This window comes from Osmerus mordax, chromosome 4 (assembly GCF_038355195.1).
Source record: "Osmerus mordax isolate fOsmMor3 chromosome 4, fOsmMor3.pri, whole genome shotgun sequence".
In the NCBI taxonomy this organism is placed as follows: domain Eukaryota; kingdom Metazoa; phylum Chordata; class Actinopteri; order Osmeriformes; family Osmeridae; genus Osmerus; species Osmerus mordax.
In genome coordinates, this window is record NC_090053.1 from 6,041,492 (window position 1) to 6,066,393 (window position 24,902).

A 24,902-nucleotide genomic window follows, 5' to 3' on the forward strand; every position below is an offset into this window, starting at 1 on the left:
TAAATAGAAATTAATATAGCTAAACCAGTCTATACATGTCACATTCATGCACTTTCTGACCCAATGGACAAGGATGGACTGGAATGATTTGATTCCTGAAGTGTAAACATATGCAAAGTCGTTTATTAGGTACATCTAAGATTTATAGACTCTCATCGAAAAAAAAATACAAAAAAAATCCGAAATCGGTGCCTTTCAGACGTGTAGCAACGTCACTTCCGCCGCACTCGCAAAATAGGCTTTCCGGTCGCGTGTGCGGCCTTTCTTCCTCTACCGCCATCATGGGTCGCATGCACGCTCCCGGGTAAGAGCTAAATTGTTTGTAAAAAGTGTCTTTACGAGCAAGAAATTCGTTTTCAAACCTACCTTACAGTATGTGAAGCCGTTATATACCCCCGACATATGAAAATATACGTCTACATCATTCCCAAACTTAACGTAAAGACCCTGCATTTTCTCGAACCACCTGGCACCGAGTACGCTAAGTTACAGTAGCTGTGTAGCTAGCTAGCATGACATCCACCCAGCTCGTTTGTCAATCTTGGAGCAGCAACGAGCAAACCAAGCGAATTAATTTGCGTTTTACCTACATTTAGGGTTTATGTATATAAAACGTATCTAGAAACTTCAGTGGGTCTCCCAAAACGAATTATTAGCCTACTTGCCACTGTCCGTTGACGCTGTATTGTGTATTTGCACGTGCACTGGGTAATTTACAGATATCGGTGATGGTTTCTCTTAATGCCAAGCCAGTTGACATTATTCAAATACTTGTCGTCTGTATTGCAGGAAGGGCTTGTCCCAGTCCGCTCTGCCATACAGACGCAGTGTCCCCACCGTAAGTAATGATATCCTGAATCTTTGACTAGGTTAGTTCACCAATATTGCTTGCCTAGACGTGGCAACAGGTATCATGATTAAACAAGTATATGGCTACCATATTGTCATATTTGTAATTCGGTGTTTTGATTTGCAGTGGCTGAAACTCGCGTCTGATGATGTCAAAGACCAGATCTTCAAGCTGGCCAAGAAGGGTCTGACTCCTTCCCAGATTGGTTAGTGCATCTAACTAGTACATTTCAGCAGTATAGATATGATGAAGCTGTATATTGCAAAGAGTATCAAGATTGAGTGAAAGTTTACCTCGACTTCATTAACTCATTGATGGGCCTCCCATCTTAATTGAAAGTGGACAGACATGCTTCTGTCAACCAACTATCATAGGATATATCTTACTGGTATTGCCATATAATGGCTGCAAGAGGGTCTGATGTCATATCAGAAAGAATCAGAATCAGACATGTCATACCCATACTTGCCAAAATCATGTATCTTGAGCCCATTTGCCCTGGATTTCACTTTTTTCCAGAACAAGTGTTAACAGCAGAACTAATGTTTTCGGTCCATCTTCTTTTGTTCAGGCGTTATTCTGAGGGACTCCCATGGTGTGGCCCAGGTGCGTTTTGTCACTGGCAATAAGATCCTGAGAATCCTCAAGACCAAAGGCCTGGCCCCTGACCTGCCTGAGGACCTGTATCACCTCATCAAGAAGGCTGTGGCTGTCAGAAAGCATCTGGAGAGGAACAGAAAGGTGAAGTGACAGGGTCAAGACGCATGCTTTTAGGAGTTAGATGGGCTTTGTAGTCTGCTGTAATTGCTTTACTTCACTACTAATTGTAAATAGTCAGTACTCAATAAAGCCCCTGATCCCAGAATGCTTTTGGATGTGATCCTGGTGAATAGACTGAATTCAGTCTATCTTGACAAACTTATCCGTCTTGTGTATGCAAAAGGGCTGTTCCCCATGGCCGACATAGACATGTGCCTGTTTCCACCCTATAGGACTCGTGTTTTTTAAAGAATTGTGTGTATTCGTCAGGCGCCAATGCAAGAAATGTTACAGTATGTCATCAGAACTAATTAGGATAATTGATCGGTTCCTTGCAACGTTTCCTCATACTTGTTACATGACATTCACAGGACAAGGATGCCAAGTTCCGCCTTATTCTCACTGAGAGTAGGATCCACAGGCTGGCCCGTTACTACAAGACCAAGAGAGTACTGGCCCCCAACTGGAAGTAGTATGTATCCTGAATTTTTAATAATTGCAGCATTTTGGGGCTTTGATCTTGTCATTTGTATTGAAAATGTAAATAAGTACTGTTGGTTGTTTTCTATTAAAATGGCAAAGATATTTCAAATCCATATCTTTGAAACACCATGCTCGAATCAGAAGATCAGAGACCAAGGTTGTTTTTTATATACATGTAGCTAAATGCACAATTCATTGTCTTGCTCTTCCCCTGTAAGAGTTTAGATATTTCTTTTGTGCCAGATGAATGCTGAAGGTAAATTAACAGAGTGGCTGTACTGTGCCAACTTTGCCAGTCCCCTTCACACAGTAGCGCAAATAAAATATAAGGTTGTATTGAATCTGGAAGCAATGTAGTCTCTTCTGGCCCATTACCTCACCTAAACAAGTCACTGGATTCCTCACATGCAAAACTTTCACAAACTATCAGGGAGTATTTGATTAGGAAATGGAAATGGGTTCTTTCTGTTCCTGGGTGTTTACCAATTACTTACCATGTCCTTTCTGTTTCTGATCCACAGTGAGTCCTCTACAGCTTCTGCTCTGGTGGCATAGAAATCATCACTTTTTCGATAAATAAAAAAGAATTTAAACTAAGCATGTCTTTTTATTGAGTTTGAGGACGCGTTTTTTTTGTTGCATTTTTGTATTTAAAAATAATCTGAAGTCATCTTTTTTTATGTATTGTCATTGCTACATTTGGTTTAGATACGGGTGTCTTGGGGAACTTACGGGCAGTTTCCATGCGTCATCAGTCACTACGTTTTGCAAGGCGTGCTTACATGAAAGGGAGGCACCATCGTGAGCGGCATTTCTCGTGGCCAATAGGAGCGCTTTGACGAAGAATCCCTGTTTATTTAGAGTCGTGTTGTAATCGTTGGACATTCACTAATTTCTACTACGACAACGACATAACAACTTGAGAATATGAAGACTATAGTGTACGTTTTGGAGACTTGTTAGGTCGAGAGAGACACATCAGATAAAATGAAGCCAATACATAATGTCAGACGACTGATAAAGCAGAGTAATCAGTTTGTTTTTGACGAAGAATATCCGAATACGTGAGAAATTGCAAGGAAATCTTGAGATGGCAACTGTTGGTCCGAGAGGTTCTGACCGATCAACAATGGAGCGGTTTAGCGAAGGTGGAATGGCGCTCCTGCCGTGGACTAAGCAGATACTCTTTGTACTGTGGGAACAACTTCGGCTGTTGGTCCATGTTATTTACTACAGCTTCTTATCAGGTAATTTGATAAATTACTAGTTTCTAGACAACATATTTGGCTGTGAGATCCATAGACATATATACATATGTATATATGTCTATGGTGAGAACGATGAGTCAACATCGTAGCCTATTTTGTTTGTTCTTTTTTTAATTATTGCTACTTGAGGCGAGCCGTCACAAAATGTCAGCACGCTCGACAGTTCGAATGTGGAGCATGGCCTGGTTGTAGTCATAATTATAAACCAGGGTTCTATAATATTGCGTTTGTACTTAGGATGCTAGAGAATATAAAATACATTTCTTTATCAGTTTTCCAGATGTTCCGATTTGAAGTACACCTAAGGATCACGGACGAGACGGGGCACATGAGCTCAACTACAAATACATCCGAGTCTTTTATCTTTTCGTCATTGTTTGATGGTGAAAATAGCGTCATGGTCGGTGGCTCAAATCCTCTATCAAATTTCTGCGCCGACGGCGGCGACTCCTTCTCCGGGAGTTCACAAGCGGGAGCACTGCTGTCCAGTCTACGTGCTGAGGATCTGTGCTGTGGGTTAGTGGACGACTTTGTCTCTCGAGCTGCGGACTGTTTCCCCAATAACGACGATGGACTCTGCCTTGGACACCACCCAAGCTGGAAACTGGGCTTTCCTGGCGACTGGAACATATTTTTGACAAGCTCTGACAGCTCGGGTACGGATGAAGCATGCTACAAGAGCACTAAGAAAGTTTTAGAATCCAAACATAAAGAAAATAACCAGAGCAAAGATGTTGACCAAGCCACTGAAGAGTTTTGCAGGGAGAATACTGAAGCCCTACAGGAGTCCCTTTCCAGATCCAGTAACCTCTCTTTTTTCTCAACTTACATGTCAAGCACGACAGATATGGGCAAACCTAAGATGGAGAATAGCAGTGACCCTGAACACAACTCCACCTCCAGGGTTACTGAATACTTCCAGGAGCCTCAAGTGTTGAAGTTTTGGTCCAGCCGTTCCGATAGCGAAAGCAGTTCTAGCAGTTGGGGCAGTTCAGATGGCTCATGTGCAGATCTCGACAAGGAAGAAAGCGAGAGGCTCTGGGAGCTCTTCTCAAGCCCTGAAGACCCTTACAACCCCATGTGCTTTACAGCGAGTGCTGTCACGGCAACCCCGCATCAAGACAAATCCCCAATGAAATCACAGAAGACTGTGAAGGCTGCAGTTCCAGCTCCTTGCTCTAAATCTGGCATAAAAGACAAAGATAATGGCACAGGACCTTTGTCCCTGAAAGGGGATGAAGAGGAGCAGCTCTGGATGTCCCTTTCCCCCAAAAACGACCCCTACCACCCACTCAATTTTAGTGCCTGCTTCCAGAGTTCTACCACAATCACAGACCCACCCACCTTTGAACCTGCAGGCAACACAGACAACTCTACCCGACCTTACAACTCCAAACAGAGTCCACTCACCCAGGCTTCAAAGGAGGAGATTATAGCCCGCATCCCCCAGAAAACTAAGCCCACCAATCCCACATGGCCTAAGAGACAGCTGAAGAAGCACTGCCACCCTGCTACTGTAGTGGTGCCATGGAGACGGCCAGACGCATCCAAAGTCACAAAAAGAATAGAGGGCAATGACAAGCCACCAAAGAAAAAGGTTAGTACAAATTTTTATACAACATTTACTATTAATTGTACACAATACCATTGCTTTATTGAACATCATTTTATAAGGGCTGTTTAGTGTCCATTATTTGGTTTTCAAAAGTAGTTTTTTATTTTTATTTTTTTAACTACATATTATAGAGTGAAGTCAGGACTATTTATGTCACAGCACTCCCTCAGAACCCTACACTTCCATGGCTCATGTGCTTGTTTGGGTTTGGCTAGCAACAACAGAGGTTGTCATGACTCATGACTAATCCCATCATGTGACACTAGAGTCAACAGTATTCACCCCCACATTGACTAATTGGGATGGTGTTGCAGATAATTACAAATATGTGATGTAAGCCTACAAAGCTCAACCAAATTAATGACAAAGGATTGTAGGCATTTTTACTTCCTTATTTGTTAGTTTTATGATTTGATATTCTCCAGTTTTCAAATTCATGAGAATTTTGTGTTACCTGACTGCTAATCTCACATTAAAATGTAAGAGTGGCATAAAGGAAGCTTTACCATCACTAAAGTGTGTCCTTATTTGTAACTTCTAGGTGCAGTTCTCGCCTCTTGTCCAAGTCCATGTGTTGCGTACCTGGCTCTTTGCTCGAAAGGCCTCACGTAAAGGACATTGGGAAGAGCTGGCCCGAGACCGGGATCGCTTCCAAAGACGGATCCAGGAAGTGGACGATGTCATTGGGTACTGTCTCAGTCAGTCACACAGAGAGATGATTCGGACTTATTTGGACAGCAAATCAATATCTGCTACACTCTGAATGGAATACTTTTTCTACTGAGAACTTTGGATTGGTTGCAATGCAACATATGTTTAGTTTTTTGTTGTTGTTGCCCAAGTTCATATTTTCAACTTGTGTACCTCAAAACAGGGCTTATATTTTATGCCATTGTTGCACTGATTGTTATTTACAACATTATTAACCTCAGCATTATTGTGTAAATGTTTTGTATGCCTTAAACTGACCCAGCAATGTAATTTATTCATGCCCTATGGAGCTTGTAATTTGAAATATTTTTTAAGTTTTTATTGTTGTGTGTGTTTAGGATTTAACTGTAGATTCAGCTGTATTGTATCTGACACAAACACTTTTGGGGTCTGATATAAATAGATATAAACAGCATCTGTTGTGGGGTTTTAATATCAAGTGAAATACATCTTACTAGACGCACACTCGAGTTAACCTTCTATGTTTGGCCACATATAGCTGAATTTACTTACATATTTTTAATACTCCATGATACCAGAAAGGTTTGACTCATTAAGTCTGTTTCATTGCAGTTTTAAGTCTTAGTCAGCTTGTACAGATTCTCAGTACATCCCAATACCCAAACTACCATACTATTTAGTACATTTTGTAAATACATACATATATGGTATGGGTATTGGGATGCACAGTCAGTGTTCATGTATCATAAAGATCTCCAGCTGGTGGAATCCACCTAGCAAGCAGTTTTTCTGAATCCCACTCCTCTATTCACCCCATTTTCATTTCCATATACAATGGAATGGATTCAATGGAATGTTTGACACGCAGCGTACAGCTGTCTTCACTTGTTTCCCATCACTGATTTCTTCTAAAGTCCATTCACACATCATGGACTTTGACTTGGATTGTGTGCCTTGACTGTGTACAATACTGCCCTTTCCAACATGGCCACATACTCACAGGTCTGATTGGGTGTGGTTACCTGGGTGGAATCAAAAAGGTAAAGGGTCAAGATAATCAGTGAAATGAGTGCTGTAGGGAGTGTTAACACATGCTTTAGGCTATTTGATCAACAGGTAAATTACCTTTCTGCCTCGACAGCATGTAATATTGGACTGCAATATTAATTTATTTGCGCCTTATTCCTTTCCCAGTTACTACCTATGCCTCATTTACACTTTTGCATTTCTGTCACTAACTTCACCAGGTGGTTCTTTTCATTTCAGGGGAGACATCTCCTAGGAGACGGTACTGCAAGGTTTGTGTAAGACAATGGTTAAAAACAAAAGTATGATGAAATTAATTCCCGAGAGAAGAAAATTAATTAATCACTCCCCTTGACACACACACTGCATTGGGATGGTGTAAAGCTGAGCAATCTCTGACGATACTTGGAATGGTGTGTTCCAATTTTCCTGCTGGTGACACGGTTGTAACAGACGCACTGGTGACGGTCTCTCTTTTCCAGTCTGTTTTGATGTGTCGCACACTGGTGCTTCTTTTCAGTGGCCTTTAGGAGCATACTAGCCCTCCAATATGTCCCCCACAGATGCTTTTTATCAAATTGTGCTCTTACTCTAACTTAACTAAAACACTCAGGGGGATGGAAGGGCTTCTTTCATCTACACAATACATCTCTCTTAATTGTTTTTCTCTTTCATACACAATCACACTCCTAGTTTCCCCAGCACTGTTCCCTGTTCCACCACCCCACCCTTTTCTCTGACATTCCCTCTATCCTTCCTAGGGTATCGTTAGCTTTGTGGTCTAGGTGACCCTGTCTCTAGGCAACCAGGGTGCTCCAGTGGCTTGGTGAAAGGATTGCAAACGATTGCAGCAGTAAGTCTTTCACCCCATTCAATACACACACACACACACACACACACATAGGCAGTGTGGATGCCCCTGTTGCACGCCTAGCATAGAGGCATCTCTGGGGTGACAATTACCCTCTCTCTGCTACCTGATGATGCAACACAACAGCAGCTGTTGTATACTGTGTGTGTGCTACAGTCATATGCTCTATGATGCCAGCAGACAGGTGTCTGAGCGTTGCTTTATCAATGCGAACAACTCCACAAAGCATACAGTGTGAATAAGTCAGTAAAACACACATTTCATTTTCTAATGCACACAATTAATGTACTATGGTTATCAAATGTTAGAAAGGCACAGGTTCAAGCTGGTATAGTATTAGCAGAGCATGGTTAAAAAGGGGTCATAGTCATGAGATATTGATGAGGTATTTATTCAGATTTTGCTGACGTTTTTTCATCAGCCAAATTATTGAATGTATACATGCTGTAGGAAATGCAGGTTATTCCGCATTCAATCTAATATAATTAGTACACCTGGGTTAACGTTAAAAAACTGTACTATACTGCCCTCCTGTGGTGTACGCAAGGGCAGTCATTTACTTGCACACAAAATGTAGCCTGATTGAAAGGCACAAACATTGGCAAATCATAAAGCTAACAGTCATTCTGAATAAAGCTCATCTATCATATTATACATAATCCAGGGTGATTTAATACTGCCAGTTTATTTAGGGAACATAATCTTTGCATATCTTTTTAAACGGATTTTGCACTTACTACGCATGACTGTACATTTCAGTTTTAAAGAGTAGGAATATAAACGATGCCACTATGTATAGGCCACAGACTATGGTATAGACCAGAGAGAATGATGATGACACACACGCAGACACACACACACATTAGCAGACTACATGTGAGGCATGAGTATGCCAGAGATAGTATTGTGGATATTTACTTTTACTAAATATTTAAATACTTGAGGGGGCTTAACTAGGCATACGCACATTGTAATAGGTTACCTTAGAAGAATGAGCACCCTCTTGTGGTTTTTGTCAACCATGAGTCTAGCTGCCAGTTATTTGTCTTCTCTAACCGCTGATAGAGATGTGTGGGATTTTGAGAATTTACATTAATATTTCCCAATGTTTTATAATTATTTACAGCCACCGATCAGTTTATTGATTTATGAATTACTCCTATATATATATATATATTTTGCTTTAATAAATATATAAATAATTGGAAAAAGCATATGCTATAATTTTAATAAAATAGACAACTTTATTGTTACTGTTTAATGAAAATAGATTTCAAATAGTACATGATCTAATTCAATTTTCCACCATCACATTTGTGTTACATTATATTATTTGAGCAGAAGTTTAAAATAAACAGCTTAAACCAAACAGAAGTTGTGATGTAATCTTTGACCCCTGAGAAAGAGAGCACCATGTCAGAAGGGTTACACATATAGGAAGAATGGAAGGTGTGGAAGTGTATCTAAACTTATGTGTTGCTATACAGCAGTGTGGATTATTATATCCTTTTGAACTAACACAAAAAACTGCTCCCTTTACCATATTACAGAAGTAGGCCATTAAGTGGATTTAGTGGCAGAAGTACCGTAGTTTATGCTTTAGTTTCTGGATAGTTCTTTGACCCTTCTTCTGCCCGGAATGCTCAACTCAGTTGAGAATGATGCCAGGATAATGCAATTGATGCCATCATAATATATATTTTTATGTTTTACAGTTCTTAAGGAGTCAGTACTGGTGCAGCAACAGGCCTTGTCCTTGAGCTCCAACCAGAAGGTCTGTGGCTAATGCTCTCTTTGGTTCTCTTGTTACACACATGCCGTGTTACACACATGCACACATTTACTGCAACCTTTCATCTTGAAATAGCTCTAATATGGTCATTATGCTGCACAAAGATCTACAATTCATATTGCCAGCATCCTTGACTAATGGATAAATTAACTATTAATATATCTCCTTCTTTGACACATCCTTGTTTTCAGTTGCTTCTGCTATTTCATTTAGAACGGAAAGCAAAAAATAACACACCTCCACACCAAAACTTTGCTTTCAGGGACTACAGATGCTTTCAGATATTACAGCGACCCCTCAGTGTCCTCGATCCCATCTTGCCGTGTCAGGTTTGTTGTTGCTGTTGAGGTGCCTCAGAAGTGTTGCCCACAGAAACCTTAGAGGAGAGAGTAAATCAAAGCCACCGATCCTATCCAGTGTACCCTGCTTCTTCTACAAAGAGGGGGAGGTCAGTCACACAGACCACATCACAGTACCAAACATACAGACAACCTACTCACCTTACTACTCATGGTACTTGCAACCTATATGTCACATAAGTGAATACAGTCAAGTAGAACAGACATGAATTCACAGTTTTTAAATATATCATAGGGATATCCTAGTGTTTGGGTCCTTGCTTGGAGTCTATAGCTCAGACGCTTCTCTCATCCCAACCCACTCTATCCGTTTACTCAAACGAAGATGCTCTGTTGGAATTGTGGAGGTGAAGTAGAAGCTGAGGAGAAGGCCTCAGGAGATGAAGAATCTAGAGAACAATTACTTCTCACTCCCTTTTATATACAACGATTATCTGTAGAACGACCAATCAGACTACACATTGACCCTTACTTATCAACATATCACAACCAATGCAACATTAAGTCACAATGAGGTGTGAGAACCATCAAGCAAATACCTATACTGTCCAGCAACTCCAGATTTTAGCATATGAGAGGTGGGAGCAGAGGTGACTACAGAATCAAATGGTCTGGGCTGTTCCTTTAAACTCCCAGTCAACACTGACAGACAATGTTAGGCTAAACACTTTTTAAAAATTATTTAATGCCATTTAAAATGGCATGTTGTTGGTGTTGTGTCCAAAACGGTCAAATGGAAACTGCACTGCCATTTCAGGACGAGCTGACACAAGCCCTTATAATGAGGCACTACTTGGCCTAGCTACTACTTAGCCAAGTCATTATGGTGACCTCATTTTTCCTGACGAATAATTCCACACAGGTTGTTTGCCATATAGGCTACCCCATCCTATGTCACATCTTGTGCATCCCAAGTGAACATCCCAAGGTTCCACCTTAAGTTATAAGTGCTAGCCTATTGCTAACAAGTCTCGACGCGTCGCTTGTAGTTTAAGATCGAGACACAGAAAGAATAAAAGAGTCAAATGGTGACTGATAATAGTTGATATACTGGAACCAGTATAATTTTAACATTTTTATTACTGATAATAGCCTATTGGTTAGCCTATATTGTGATATACCCATTTTTAAATGAGGTAACAATTAACTTAACTCTTAGTAATTGCCTATTATTTGTCTAAACACATTTGAATAATAAAGACTATAGTCCAACCAACTAATTAGCCTACAGAATATTAGTCCTTGCCTACTGTATTACTATCCAGCCTATGCGCAACTAAATGTCGGCAGAAAAAATTATCCGGTGGCAGCACCTCTCTATCAATTGTAGCATACAGCCTTCCCCTTTAATAGATTCCAAGCCCTAGCGGTGATCATTGGACTCGAGCTCCCTGGAGAATCCATGGAGAGGGAATAAAATAAGACTTTAGACCGGGGATCATGGCGGCGCCGCTCGGGCGGGACACCTTACCTGAACACTGGTCCTACGGTATCTGCAAAGATGGCAGGGTATTTTTCGTTAAGTGAGTTAAATATATCTGCGTTGCCGAGACAGACAGACAAGCAGCCGCTTGTCTGCCTTCAACTGAAGTCTATCTATCTAGTTTTTGCAGTGTAACAGGTGTTTTTCTCTCTCTGTCAGCGATGAAACGCACACCACTACTTGGCTCCATCCCCGAACAGCCGAACCTGTCAATTCTGGACACATGATACGCTCAGGTACGCATTTGTTAGTGGACTACAGAGAGACTGCAATTGACTTATTGGAGGAGATCTGTGTTCTGTACGTTGTAAGACATATAAGCTTCAATCGTAAAACTTTCAAAACACCTTTCACTCGTTCATTACAGACTTGCCTCGGGGATGGGAAGAAGGTTTTACGGATGAAGGTGCAAGCTACTTCTTAAAGTAAGTGTTACTATTTAATACCAAGGTAGATTTACCTGAGCGCACCACAGAGCCGTTACGGCAGGTAGTGGAGCTAAACATGGCTTCACTTGTCACTCCTGAGAATCGTAATTAACACAGAGTTGTTTGTGGATTTAAAGGTAGGGGCACTAACCCTATGACCGTACAATAACCTATTGCCTTCAACACAATCCTGATGCAGTCTATTGGTTGCAGCTACATTGCTTTGCACAGCCAAGTTTATTGACTCCTCACAGGTTCAAAGTCTTCAATTGCCAACTACACACGCTTGTTGAATTGGTTCTTTAGTCAAAAATCACCATTAGAACTGCTGTGAACCTTTAGAGGGCTATATTACTGCATATAGATGTACACACTGTTTGGAGATATAGTATGTTTTTCTTATGTGTCTGTGGATAGTAAACTTAATGCTGTTAATGGGATTTATTACTGCACATTTCACTAGAGAAGAGTATTTGTCCAGGCATTTGTGATACATGTGCTGTTATTAATAGGGAGAGATGGCCACAAATATTTTTCCTGCCTAAATGTTTGATAAACTAATCATTTGTCTGAGTCTGTTTTTATAAAGCTTCCAGCCAGACCAAATAATTGCCTTATGAGTGAGAACCTTATGAAGAAAAACAAAGTGAAGTAATAACCCCTTAAGAATCCAATATCCTATTTGAGTGGTAGGAGAACTATTTTCTAAAGGTTATGTTTATGTAACTTCTCCCAAGGTTCAAGCAACGTCTTCTGAGACCACTTTTGTCTGAATATGTTGTTTTTTAAACGTTTTTCCTGTAGTGAAAGAGCAACACACTCTCCACCCTCTCCAGTGGAATGTGTTTTTCATTGTCTTTGGACGCTCGCAGAGGTCCTAGTGGCTAAAGTTGCTTTAACAAAAGACTTTGAACTTGAGTTGGATGTTTCTTTAACAACAGGGTGGTCTGTCAGACTGTTGCTTTTATGTTATACGAAGGCAAAGGGAATAGAGGAGTGTATCCCTTCACAAATGTTTTTTTTTTTATAAATAGATACCCCCACAGTTGCTTGTCCATTAATGGTCACATACAATTTGAAGATCATAGATTTGACAGTGTCTGGCTGGAATTAATTGATTAGAATACAATATCTTATTACACTAACTATGTCTTTGCTAGTATGCTGGAAGCTTGATGATGTGCCACCTTAATCTCCCTGTTAGTGCCCACACTAGAACGTGGCCTTTGTGAAATCCAGCACTGGAAGGTTGGCAAAAACAGGACATTTGTGGTGTTCTCACAAAGAGCTAATTTATGGCCTACTGTAAAACTCTGTTAAGCCAAATCCCTTTGTATGTTTCAGCATACCATATGTCTGAGTTGGCTTGTTGAAAGTTCTCAGAACTATGAAATAGTGATTAGATAGCACAGATACAATTATGACAGAGTCCATCCTCATCAGCTAAGTTCAGTCATTTAAGTGCTCACTATTGATCTGTAATGGTGGATAGGAGGTCTAATACAAGCAAAAAGAGGCTAAGTGGTAGCTTCTCATTATACAGCCTATAAACATCCATAAAACAGAATATGGTTTACATTAGTGTCCTTGTCACAGTGCAATTAAACTTGTACGTAGTGTGTGCTACCCAGTGTAAACATACACTAAATATATATTTATCTTGTGGAACATCCTGTAATTCCACACTGCAGTCACATATTTGCTGCCAAGCACTGCTCTGATCCTTACTCTGCTCTTTCATAAGGATGTAGGAAGGCTCTCCCTATTAGTATATGATACAATGCACAAATAATGTAATTATAGACTCTTACACAAAATTAGAATTGCGGGTTTATCCGAGATGTACATGTTACTAGGGGTACACAGACACTCGCACACTTGTGAACACTGGTGCACGCGCAGCTTGTCTGTCAGTGTGGAAGCCCCTGTGCCAGGGAGCAGAGCAGGATCAGAGCCCTGAGGATGAAGGAGGAAAAACCTGGGGATCAATCCCTCAGAGAAATGTCCCTCAGCCCAACTTAGATGGGATCTGCAGGGAGGATTGGAGGAGGAGTGCTAGAGGGAGGGGGAAGGAAAAGAAGGGGTGGTGGACATGGACTGGCCATTCTGCAGGAATCGGCTGGCCTTGAACAATACATGGCTGCATCTAAACACGTGGCTTAATTAAAGCAATGGGCAGAGAGTATTTCCTGATTGCATTCACCTTTTTGTATGGCAGAACACTGTACATTCGCAGCCTGAACAGTTATTCCAACCCAGACTGTTTATTTATTTAGTAATTTATTCATATTTTATATCAAACTCAGATGAAGCTTCAAGGCCATGGGTGTTTGTTGCAGTGCAGAAACATTAATGCGTGTTCCAGGAAGGATCATTGATGGGGATATTTTAATGACAACATCTTGAACCTCTAACAAGTTTAATTCATAAGCAGTTTACAATTAATGTACATTCATCTAAAAGTTGGCGTTGCAAGTTTCCAACACACAGATCAAACCTTTGAACACGTACAGTATGTAGACACAAAGCAATCACCGTGTTAAGATCTTATTTTATATAATATTATTATTTTACAGATGTTATATATCTTTGTTTTTGTAAACCCTTTTTAAATGTGATATGTAATGATTATTTATACTTGAATAAAATGACTTGAGTTTTACTGAGCACAAGGTCTAAATAAAGAGGCTAAGTTGCAAATTGCAGTACCATAATAAGTGGCCCTTTCAAGGACCGCAAGATTTGGCTATGACTGTGGAGAGTTCAACCAGTGTATTAGTACAATACACTTCACCAGCCACATTGAATTAGACCCAGTCAGGCCAAAAGGTCGTCTTCACCTTTGTACTGATTTGCACAGCTAACATCTTAGCATTAGCAAACAAGTCAAGTGATCCAAAAAACCTTGAGTTACAAGACTAACAAAACCGCTCACAGGAAAGTCATAAACCCTAGCGTCTTTTGTTTCTGCATCAATAGAGAGGGCTTTGTTTTTAATTTGGGACCATGGCTATTTTAAATGTTTTCTGTGAACAAAATAAGAGAACATTTTTAAAACAGTAGTTTTTTATAACCCATTTTCCATTGCTCAACTCAGCCAAATATAGCAGTTTTTTCTTGTTCCGCATCCATTTGTAAAACTTCAACATTGTTTGTGAAATGACAAAATCAGGCTAAATCTGGCTTCACGGTTTTCAGTCTGGATTGTGATGTATTTTGCATTCTTAGCCACACTCACTCAGTAAATAGTCTATAATCTGTTCAGGACACATTCTGTCATTTGTGTACTGTTGTGTGACTGATTTACAGACTCCGAATGTGTGAAATGATTAATGATACTCTCCTCCTATAGCATTGGCATATAAGTCACAACATATTTTCATACAGACTTCATGTTATAATTTTTTATGCAACCGCTCAAGTTGCTCTTCATGTATTCTGTATGAGAAATTTGCTTGCCATAAAATCAATGGAAAATACCCAGAGCGGTCTAAGGAAAATCAAATGCAGCTCTGCCACAGTTTGATCTCTGTTTTTGCTGAAGGTGGAGAGTATGGTTGGAATTCAGGTGCTGTCTGCAGACGTTATTCACTACAGGACTGTCTGGAATTGTGCCGTAAACCTACGGATGTAATATCTGCTTAGGCAGAGAAAGTGAAAAGGAAATATGGAAAGTGTAAATATGACTGCCTTTACATCCATACACAGTTAACTCAGCTGCTACAGTACTTAGAGCTGTATTACTCTACTCGTGTGCTTCTCTGGAGGTTAAGTCATTAATGATTCATCCCAGTCTTTTAACCCTCTCTTGAGAAAAAGCGATACAAGGAGTAAAAGTGTGGGGGCTACCATCGGATGAAGAGGGAGGGAGGAATGAAAAGTAGTTATAAGATAGAGTGAGGGGGTAGAAGGACTGGAGTGGAGAGCAGGTGGGTACCGAGGGTGATTGAAGGAACCGGGGGAGGGAGGAGATGGGCTAGAAAGTTAAGAGCAGAGGAGAAAAGGAGAAAAATTAGAACAGAGGAGAGAAGCAGTGACTCACTGGTTGTGACTCATTCACTCAGATCTGCAGTGTAGGGCTCAGTTCAGGGACTGAGCACTGAGGCTGGCTAATTATTTATCAACACCTGTGTGTGTGTGTGTGTGTGTGTGAGTGTGTGTGTGTGCGTGCGTGTATATGTGTGTGTGTGTATATATCCGAGAGGGAAGTATGGAGAGGGAATGGATTTCATTAGTGTGTGTGTGTGTTTATGGCTACTCTGCATGTGTGTGTGTGTGTGTGTAGCTGAGCTAGGACCTGGTTTGTTCTGGCTCATTACCTCTATGGGCCTAGCCTTTTCGTTTGCCCCAAAATTTTCTTCCAGAAGGAGCTTTTCCAGCTGCTCATTGGCCAGCTTGCTTGATGATGTCATAGAGTATGTCCGTCAGTCACCTTCTAATGCATTGAGTCTAAGATGATGAGGTCTTATCTGGTCTGCTGCTAGAGGAAGTAAGGTTGTGAGCAATGGAAATGAAAAGGAGAAATCTCAAAGAGCCAAAATAATGTAGAAATGTAGCATTAAATCACTGCAGGCTAAAAGCGATTTCAAAAGGTTCTCAAGGCCCCAGGACGGACTTGTTCATGGCACTGAAATACATTTACAGACAGGCTTGTGGCGTGGAGGACTGTTGTTACTTGAATGCATTTTGCAGTTACAGTGACATTCAGGTGATATTAGGAACTGTGTTCACTGCAGCCCATGCTTTGGAACATGTCCTCCTTATTTAGTCATTGAAAGAAGCCTACTTCACTAATCAATTATAGAAAGAGTGTGTACTCAACAATTTTAACAGGCTTCCTCAATGGTTGCTTTATATGCCTCTAAATGTAGCAAAAATGACACAAGCTCTCAACTGCTAATGTTTATAATATTATACAGTGATGGTGCAATATTTGTTGAACATTTTGTTGAACTAGGATTTTAATTGACTTTGATTATAACCACAGCTTTAAGATTAAGGTTTAGCCTAGGGATGCATACTTAAACCAGGATAATGTTTTAATAAAAGAACAGCCTTGTGGTGACAGACAGTGAACACTCTTAACTCACACTGCTACACTACTCCTTATACAATTTCAATGCAAGAATAGTCTCAGTTTTACTTCAGTAACCAGAAGTCAGTTCTATTTTAAGGTTGTCAAACAATTGACACCCCATTGGGACAAACACTGCCATAAGCGCATTCCAATGCCAAAGCCAAAGAGAAAATGGCACTTGAGAAGTTGGCCTGGAAGAAATTGATGTGCTCAATTATAGCTGGTCCTAATCAGTGATGCTTTGAGAAAACTAATTGTTTTTTTAAGTCTGTGCAACTAGTCCAAGATAAAGTACAAGCTCTCAAGACTGTAACCACACATACAGCTCAATGTCTGTCTGAATTTGTCTGTATATAATTATATACATATATATTTATAGAATGTCAGTCTGGATAACATTATAAAACAGTACAGGCTGTTTAACACACAACTGAGCCCCCCAAAAAACAGGTGAGAAGAACAGCAACAGTGTTTGCAGCAAGGTGTGTGTGTGTGCGGTTTTGGGTTTGAATTTGTGGACAAGTACTGTATATTTGCATACAATATGTGTGTGTGGACCCTGTTGTGTAGGTGCCTGAGCGTGCAGTGTGCATATGTAAACATAATTTACTGTTTTCTTTGATTGCTTAAAATTCATGGGATGTAACTAGCTCTGTACCTACAGCTAGCTAACTGGCATGTTGCTGTATTGAGAACTCTGCAGAATTGGGGAAAGCAGTGAAGAATCGCTCTCTGTTGATCTCTCATTGATTTTCAAATATCTATTTTATACTTACCATTCCCTCAGTCCATTTTGGATAGACTTTCGCAAAAAAAAAAAAAAAAGCTTTGTTATTGTGCTCGTCATTAAAGGCAGGGTAGGCAATGTTGTTGAGAAGCACTTTGGTCATATTTCCCTAAATAAACTTCACATCTTGATAGCGAACAATACATATAAAGGTTTGACGGTAATATGAAATTAATCAGACATCTGTGGGCGTCGCAAGACTGTAATAAACCAATCATTAAGCCGTACCCTGACTAATGATTGGACGAGCTATCTGTCTGTCTACCTACCTACCAGCACGCACTCTACCCCTGCATTCAATGCGCGTTACTATAGTTTTGTGGGAGTGTTCTTGAAGGACGGGGTAGGATATTTTGGTGTGAATGTGTCAAACCAAAGCTAAAATAGCTAGCTTCGCAAAACTTGCCTAACCCAGCTTTAATTCATCATTGGTTAGTTCAAGCCACATCTGTTACAAATATGTGCAAATTGTTCATTTCATCCAGACAGAATTTACCTTTGTTCTTCTGCTAACAAGGTTTCAGAGGAGTCTGAACTATAGTGCCATTGAAAGAATGTTTTTTTGTTTAGTTTTTTTTTTCAAAAGAAATGTGGAATGGCCTCTAAAGATAAGCATTTCCTCTTTATGTGTGTGTGTGCACAGACAGCATTGTGTGTTTGTGTGCATATATGTGTGTGACTCACTCTGCAGTCACAAAGACCAGATGTCGAAGGAGTTGGGAGGGATATAGAGGGGCTTTTATTTCACAGGTTTACCCCCTGTCTGTGTCTGTCATGCCACCTATCAAATTGCCATGGTTACAACTGCCTGTACACTCTGCTCGCACACACTCAGTGTGAGTGCTCTTTGGAAGTCCTCTCAGACCTGCCTCTATTCTGACATCTGACACTTTCAGGGGCTAGTCGGTTTTCAGCCCTTTAAGGTAAAGAGAATTTTAAATCACTCTTACAATATCAAACCTTATGCAAGATAACACTTCACATAAATGTTTTGCGACACTACATATCAAAGAAATTAATTTAGGAAAGTATATATTTTTTCTGGTTCCTATCAATGCCAATACAGTCAGTGTTGATTTGCTGTCTGTGTTGATATCGGGCAACATGTACATCCCATAATAGTTTAGCTGCACCACAGAGATAAGAACCACGCAGCCCTCCGCTGCGACCCTGTCACCATAAACTTCTCTGTTAGATGTTCTATCTGTGACAGTGTATGAAAGGTCATCTATACTGGACCATCAACACTTTCATTTTGACTTTAGCAGTGATATTATTGATGGTTAGCACATTGGTCTGTTTTAAAGTTGATGATAATCTAGACCAATGGTTCTGTGGGGAGGTGTTCCTACTTCATTTGTTAATGTTAAAAACTGTGTTTACTCAAAAGTCAGTTTACTGTACTGGCCTCTACAAAATGAAGGCTATTTTATCCATTCGAATGGATTTCCTGTTGCCATATCCAGTTCAAACAGCCCTTCGTCCTCTCACTAGCTCCCTCTTATTAAAGGTCACTTCTACTGTACGTTTATTCCCTACATGAAATGAAACAAAATTCTTTCCCCTGGCCTCTTCTCTCTCTCTCTCTTCTCTCTACCCTTTCTTTCTCCGTAAAAATAATGTGTTCAATTAGCAGACTCTTTTTGCAAAGCGACATACAGGGGGGATTTGAAACTGCAACCTATTGATCTGCTGTCAAATGCTCTACCTTTGAGATATATCTAACGCCCTTGCGTTCCCTCTTTCTTTCTTTCTTTCTTTCTTTCTCTCTCTCTCTCTCTCTCTCTCTCTCTCTCTCTCTCTCTCTCTCTCTCTCTCTCTCTCTCTCTCTCTCTCTCTCTCTCTCTCTCTCTCTCTCTCTCTCTCTCTCAGGAAATCCTCTCTCCTCCTCTTCTGTAGTTCTCTTTTTCAGTTTGACCTCCTGACAAACTTTAATGCTATTCCCTTGATGTAACCAAGGCAATAAGGTGCTCTCTACAGGAAATCTCTCTGGTAGCTAAAGCACCTTGAACCTGCAAGTATTTTTTTGTTCACATCCTTTCATGTATATATGCTAAGTCGTTTCTGCTAAAAGCAAGTTCAGATGTTTTGACTCTTGAGCTTGAAATAACGTACATCAGTAAACAATATACTTTAAACAATCCATAAAAAGATGGTCTGCGACTAAGCGCAGCACAGAGACAAAGAATGGAGTGATGAGTCACACAGGAAACATGTTTTATGGAAAAGACAGGACATCTAGAAGCTGCTTTTGAGAATGAGACGCTAGTCCCGTCGTCTCATTCCGTCCACCATGCGTCCTCATGCGGCTTGTGAATGATTCACATGACAAACCACCCGGCATGACGGACCAGGTCCTCCCGCCAGCTCTTCTCTACATGGCTGGTGCCTGTAGACAACAACAGAGGCGTGGGGACAGCAAGGGGGTGCGTCCATACCGGACAGAGCGGAGGAGGACTGGCACAAAGGAGGGATTGAGGGACAGAGGGAGGGAAATGGAAAGATGGTTGATCCAACGTGTGAGGCTTAAACATCTGGTTCTCTGTGGGAGACAGTGGGCATTCTGTCACTGTGACATAACATGTGACATCCAACAGGCCCTGGGCACAGAAACATTAGCATTTTAACTGAGGGGGCTATCAAGTCAGACCCTGGGACAGACAAAGAAAACAGAGAGAGAGAACGCAAGAGCAAAAGAAGGACAGAGAGAATAGAGGACAGACACTGCATAGGACAGAAAGAGAGAGGGAGAGGGAGGGAGAGAGAGAGAGAGAGGGAAACGGAAGGAGAGTCAAACAGGGAGAACGAGTACAAACAAACTGTGGAGAACCAAAAGAAAGCAGAGAAACAGAGGGACATTGAGAGACAAAGGGATAGGCAGAGGACCACTCAAGTAAGAGGAGGACTAACATCACAGTGGAATAAATGGTGAAAAGTAGTCAGGGAGTCAGGGCCTGACTTGGACACATGGACTAGAAAGAGACACAGGTGATTGTGAACTTAGCCGAGGAAGACAGAGAAGATGTGAAAAGCCTGCGTGTAGTCTAGAAGTACTGTTGAAGGATGGGTACCTGTTTTGGCTGCGACCCCAGCCGAGACTCGGGTCATGAGCTGGTTCCTCTCAAGCGACATGCCACATGGCCCAGAAGAACGAAGGCTGTTGCAAGTATAGCATATGTTTCCACTACTTGGAACACCATGCACAGGTCAGGGTAAACACTAACGCTAGATCTAAGTTCTGCTGTACTTACAAAATGCACGACTTGTTTGTCGCTCTGTATATAATCATCTGTTGAATGAATAAAATATAAATGGAAATGTAGATAAATTATGTCACTTTCAATACCACTATTGCAAAACATTAGCTACCATATGAGGGTATGATCGATCTGTTCCATGTCAAAATGCTTTTTCTCCAATTAATCTTGAGGAGCTTAGTGCATTAAGTGTAAGACAGCTTGTCGCATTGTGGTTTGTTTGTTTTTGTGGTATAAGTTTTGTAAGGGGGGGGTGTGGTGCTGGCCTTTTGATTCCACTACATGCACGCACACGCCCACACACATTCACAGGAAAGGCAAATCCACCTGCAGTATTTACACACAAAGTCAACTGTAGTCATACACAAGTGAGAACAGTCACTGTGTACAGGCACGTATGCACAATAACCCCATCCCTTTTAACACACAAACACACACTCGGTGCCTGCTTACAGAAAATATTGGATTTATTCTTTCTGACAGGAGGCATATGACAGCTTGACAGCCTTACTAGCATGCTCAGCAGTTTCCAGCCGTACTCAGTGAGCCTGTAAAACAGGTGTCTATAGCCTCTTACTGCAGGATGAGCCATAGAAATACTGTACCAGTAATAGGAAAAACAGACTATTATTATGCCAAACTGCCATTCATCAATTCAATTAACTAGTGAAACTGAAAGAGTGAACTCCTAATTGTCACACATCTTTTTCAGTGCTGTTGGCACATGACAATGACTCAGTTAAATGACATAACATCATGATACCGGAAACGGTAGTGTTTATCTCGGATTCTCTCCAGTTGCCTGTCGCTGCTTAGATGGATAAAATTCACTGCTGCTCTCAAGCTGTGCTAAACCAAATAGCAGTGACTAAGAAACAGATGGATTCTGCAGATGCCAAGGTTCTGCAAGAGCCCCCAGAAACAAATTGAAATTCAAATACCTGTGTGGAAGGGAATCACATCACACCAAACACGACTCTTTTGTTGAGTCAACTTAGTATGCAAACGTTGGTGTAAAGCAAAAAAACATCTCTCTCTGGATGCTGCTTTGGCCTCTAGTGAAGACCATGCTAGAGTGAGCTGTCATAGTACTATTAAATTTAAGTGTGTCATGTATTCTTTATGAAATAGAGTAGGTGGAAATGAAATGCAGAAAGCATTTTTTGTTGTTAACACACAACACCATGAGGCTATGAAATTCTGGCTTTTGTGATTTTCCACATCAACCTGAAATAATGACTGCCTTTGGAATGGCCTTTGGAATGAAGTCCAAATGACTGCTTTTAGCTGTCATGTTGCCATTTATGCCCTGTATTCAGAGCTTGTAATATTCCATTTCGCTCCCATCTGCATCGCACATTTTAGACAAGAGGACATGAGTAACAACTGGTTATTAAAGTACTCAGAACTCTGACATTGCTCAGACAACCCCTCTATCCGCTGCAGACTATTGCAACATTTCTGTCTGCACTGGTTCAACTGTGTTGCTCTCCGAATGGCCACTAGGAGCTGCTGTTGACTTTTCAGGCTTCCCATGGAAACCAGAACCCCCCCCCCAGACTCAGGAGATGCACCTCAGATCAAAATGGCTGTATGTCACAATTGTGACATACCCGGGCAACAAAAAAGACACCAAACAGGGGACATTACAAGCACTCCTGTGTAGTGTTTGATGCCGGTACACTTTGTTCTTTCGAAATGTCTTGCGTGATCTCAAGAGAACCTCTTTCTGTCACATCCATTCGGAATCCGTATTGGGAGTGGGACGCTGTTTTCAAACAAGGAGACAAAGTGAATTATTCAGGGGATGACTTGAATATTTCCCCCGGCTGTCGTTTACGTGATGATTGTTAGCACTAACTGTGGAGGACATGTTTTTCATCAACTTTCCTTGCCTGTATGTGTGTGTCCTGTCTGTCTGCGATGCCTGGTCTAGAGTGTGTGTGTGTCCTGTCTGTCTGCGATGCCTGGTCTAGAGTGTGTGTGTGTCCTGTCTGTCTGCGATGCCTGGTCTAGAGTGTGTGTGTGTCCTGTCTGTCTGCGATGCCTGGTCTAGAGTGTGTGTGTGTCCTGTCTGTCTGCAATGCCTGGTCTAGAGTGTGTGTGTGTCCTGTCTGTCTGCGATGCCTGGTCTAGAGTGTGTGTGTGTCCTGTCTGTCTGCGATGCCTGGTCTAGAGTGTGTGTGTGTCCTGTCTGTCTGCGATGCCTGGTCTAGAGTGTGTGTGTGTCCTGTCTGTCTGCGATGCCTGGTCTAGAGTGTGTGTGTGTCCTCTCTGTCTGCGATGCCTGGTCTAGAGTGTGTGTGTGTCCTGTCTGTCTGCGATGCCTGGTCTAGAGTGTGTGTGTGTCCTGTCTGTCTGCGATGCCTGGTCTAGAGTGTGTGTGTGTCCTGTCTGTCTGCGATGCCTGGTCTAGAGTGTGTGTGTGTCCTGTCTGTCTGCGATGCTTGGTCTAGAGTGTGTGGGGGCGGTAATGGGTGGGTGGGGGGGGTGGGGGGGGGGTGTGGGGGGGGGGGGGGGTTAACTGTCGTCACTCTATTCCCAAAAGGGTTTTAACCTGGTTAAATGTCACATTTGCTTAAGGATGCTCGACTTTGCATCTTAATGAGATGTGTCTGGCCTGTGGTCTGTCTCAGGCTTGGATTCTGGTGTCTTTGTGACTGTGGTATCTCATAGGAAGGTACACTGATGTCTTAAAGAGCATAGTCTGTCTGCCATACACACATCAGTTACTCTCTACGTTTGTCATTCAGTCTGTTTGTTACCCGATCTGTTGGTTAGGCAGGTCCCTCAGTCAGTTAGTTAGACAGAGGAAGACATAGCGACTAATCAGTCAGTGTTTAGTTCAGAGTGACAATCACTCAACCTCTCAGTCTAATAGTCTGTAAACCTGTCAGTTTATCTATTTACTAGTTTGTTTTCCAGTCAGTCAGTGACTCCGACTGTGCAGCTACAACTAAGCCCTGTATGTTTGACTGAAGCAGGTTGGGGGGAAAACACAGTCCATTAACAAAAGGACTACTTTTGTCCTGTTCCCTGGGGTGTATTGTAATGGGAAACCTCCCTCTCTCACACACAGTAGCAGCGGCCAATAGGATAGAAACTCTACCCTGTGCTTTATGACCAGTTCTAATTGCATTTGTTTTGTGCGTATTTGGCCTTTAACCCAGGTAAGGGTATATATTTGATTGTGTTACTTATGACATTACTTTATTATTCCATTTCAGCCTATTCATTGAACTCAGAAAAGTACAATGCAGAACAGGTATCAGTGAATGTGACTTACAGCTGGTCTGGGTAACCTGGGATGCATGGTCTAGTATATATGTAAACTGCTTTTGACAACATTTATTGTGCCGCTTTTTACTTATCACAGTCTCAGAATTGCATATGGCTGGCATATTCTAAACGCATGTCATGAATATCCTTTAATAGCCAGTTATTCGATTTTGATCAGACTCAGCAAGTCTATTGAGTGTATGTGGGGACATTTAAAGCGGCCGTCCAAAATGTCCTCAGTGGTTCTGCTCTACCAAACGAGCTCTCATTAAAAGCTCTCCATTGACCTTTCACTGTAAACGATGTGACATTTAGAACAATGGGAAGCTCTGATAGATTGCAATGTTGAGAATTTACTCATTCAGTTTTCACAAAAAGGAGAAAATAGTTTTGGGATTTCTGAGGTGGTTATTCCAAGACTAGATTTATTCACTTGGGCATGGATTAAAGATTTTGAAGGTCTGTTTATGACAGCAATTCAAACTGGGTTAATTATAACACCAATTGTCTGACAGAGATATGTTGCTGTGTCTATTATTCCATAATGGTATGCAGACTGGAAGTTGTAATGGGTTGAGAAACTTGAGAATGTTCACATAGTTTTGTCAACTGTTTTGTTACAGTATTGCAGAAATCACTACCACTGATAAACTTCAGGTTATTCAAGTCTTTTTATCAAGGCAGTCTGGAAAGTGTCTGAAGGAATCAAGAGGCACCAATCACATCTCCACAGAGAGGATGATGGATATATTACTCCTCTGAATATCCCCTTAGATCTGGCCTTTCACCTGACTATATAGAGTAGAGTTACACCACATGAAGGTCTGAAAACTGGCATGCAATATTCACGACCAGTTTCACAATGTTGTCATACAGTATGTCACCATGGTAACATA

The 24,902-nt window shown here is 41.2% G+C and overlaps 3 protein-coding genes and 1 non-coding gene across 8 annotated transcripts in view; all 4 read left to right on the top strand.

Moving 5' to 3' along the window:
• Window positions 1–252: 252 nt before the first annotated feature.
• LOC136941808 (small ribosomal subunit protein uS15-like) lies at window positions 253–2,689 on the top strand. The gene is made up of 6 exons (XM_067234414.1): window positions 253–304; window positions 790–838; window positions 977–1,055; window positions 1,422–1,591; window positions 1,981–2,081; window positions 2,614–2,689. Exons 1-6 carry the CDS (start codon window positions 282–284, stop codon window positions 2,645–2,647), a joined length of 456 nt encoding a protein of 151 aa, XP_067090515.1. The 5' UTR covers window positions 253–281; the 3' UTR covers window positions 2,648–2,689.
• LOC136942631 (small nucleolar RNA SNORA19) lies at window positions 2,276–2,404 on the top strand. The gene has a single exon (XR_010876626.1). It is a non-coding gene; the product is annotated as a small nucleolar RNA SNORA19 (small nucleolar RNA).
• Window positions 2,690–2,845: 156 nt separating the features above from the next.
• ppp1r15b (protein phosphatase 1, regulatory subunit 15B) lies at window positions 2,846–6,098 on the top strand. The gene is made up of 3 exons (XM_067234873.1): window positions 2,846–3,339; window positions 3,633–4,957; window positions 5,517–6,098. The coding sequence occupies exons 1-3, from the start codon at window positions 3,183–3,185 to the stop codon at window positions 5,736–5,738; spliced, it is 1,704 nt and encodes a 567-aa protein (XP_067090974.1). The 5' UTR covers window positions 2,846–3,182; the 3' UTR covers window positions 5,739–6,098.
• Window positions 6,099–11,120: 5,022 nt separating this feature from the next.
• The window catches only part of plekha7a (pleckstrin homology domain containing, family A member 7a), a 60,449-nt gene continuing 46,667 nt past the window's right edge, over window positions 11,121–24,902 (top strand). For 3 of the 5 annotated variants that reach the window (XR_010876551.1, XM_067234403.1, XM_067234404.1), the window contains exons 1-3: window positions 11,136–11,218; window positions 11,338–11,414; window positions 11,546–11,603. Coding sequence is in view for 2 of the 5 variants with exons in the window: in XM_067234403.1 (XP_067090504.1) it covers window positions 11,136–11,218; window positions 11,338–11,414; window positions 11,546–11,603 (218 nt within the window). In the remaining 3 variants the exon portion in view is untranslated. Of the gene's footprint in view, window positions 11,219–11,337; window positions 11,415–11,545; window positions 11,604–20,235; window positions 20,677–24,902 lie in introns of those variants that run through there. The other 2 variants (XR_010876554.1, XR_010876552.1) reach the window with 2 other exon arrangements.

Bases quoted from the DNA above. Each gene is read 5' to 3' on its own strand.
- LOC136941808 (XM_067234414.1), top strand. From the start codon at position 282: ATGGGTCGCATGCACGCTCCCGG. The intron at 305-789 runs GTAAGAGCTAAA...TCTGTATTGCAG, and splicing joins GGTCGCATGCACGCTCCCGG to GAAGGGCTTGTCCCAGTCCG. The intron at 1,056-1,421 runs GTTAGTGCATCT...TCTTTTGTTCAG, and splicing joins TCTGACTCCTTCCCAGATTG to GCGTTATTCTGAGGGACTCC.
- ppp1r15b (XM_067234873.1), top strand. From the start codon at position 3,183: ATGGCAACTGTTGGTCCGAGAGGTTCTGACCGATCAACAATGGAGCGG. The intron at 3,340-3,632 runs GTAATTTGATAA...TTTCTTTATCAG, and splicing joins TTACTACAGCTTCTTATCAG to TTTTCCAGATGTTCCGATTT. The intron at 4,958-5,516 runs GTTAGTACAAAT...TGTAACTTCTAG, and splicing joins ACAAGCCACCAAAGAAAAAG to GTGCAGTTCTCGCCTCTTGT.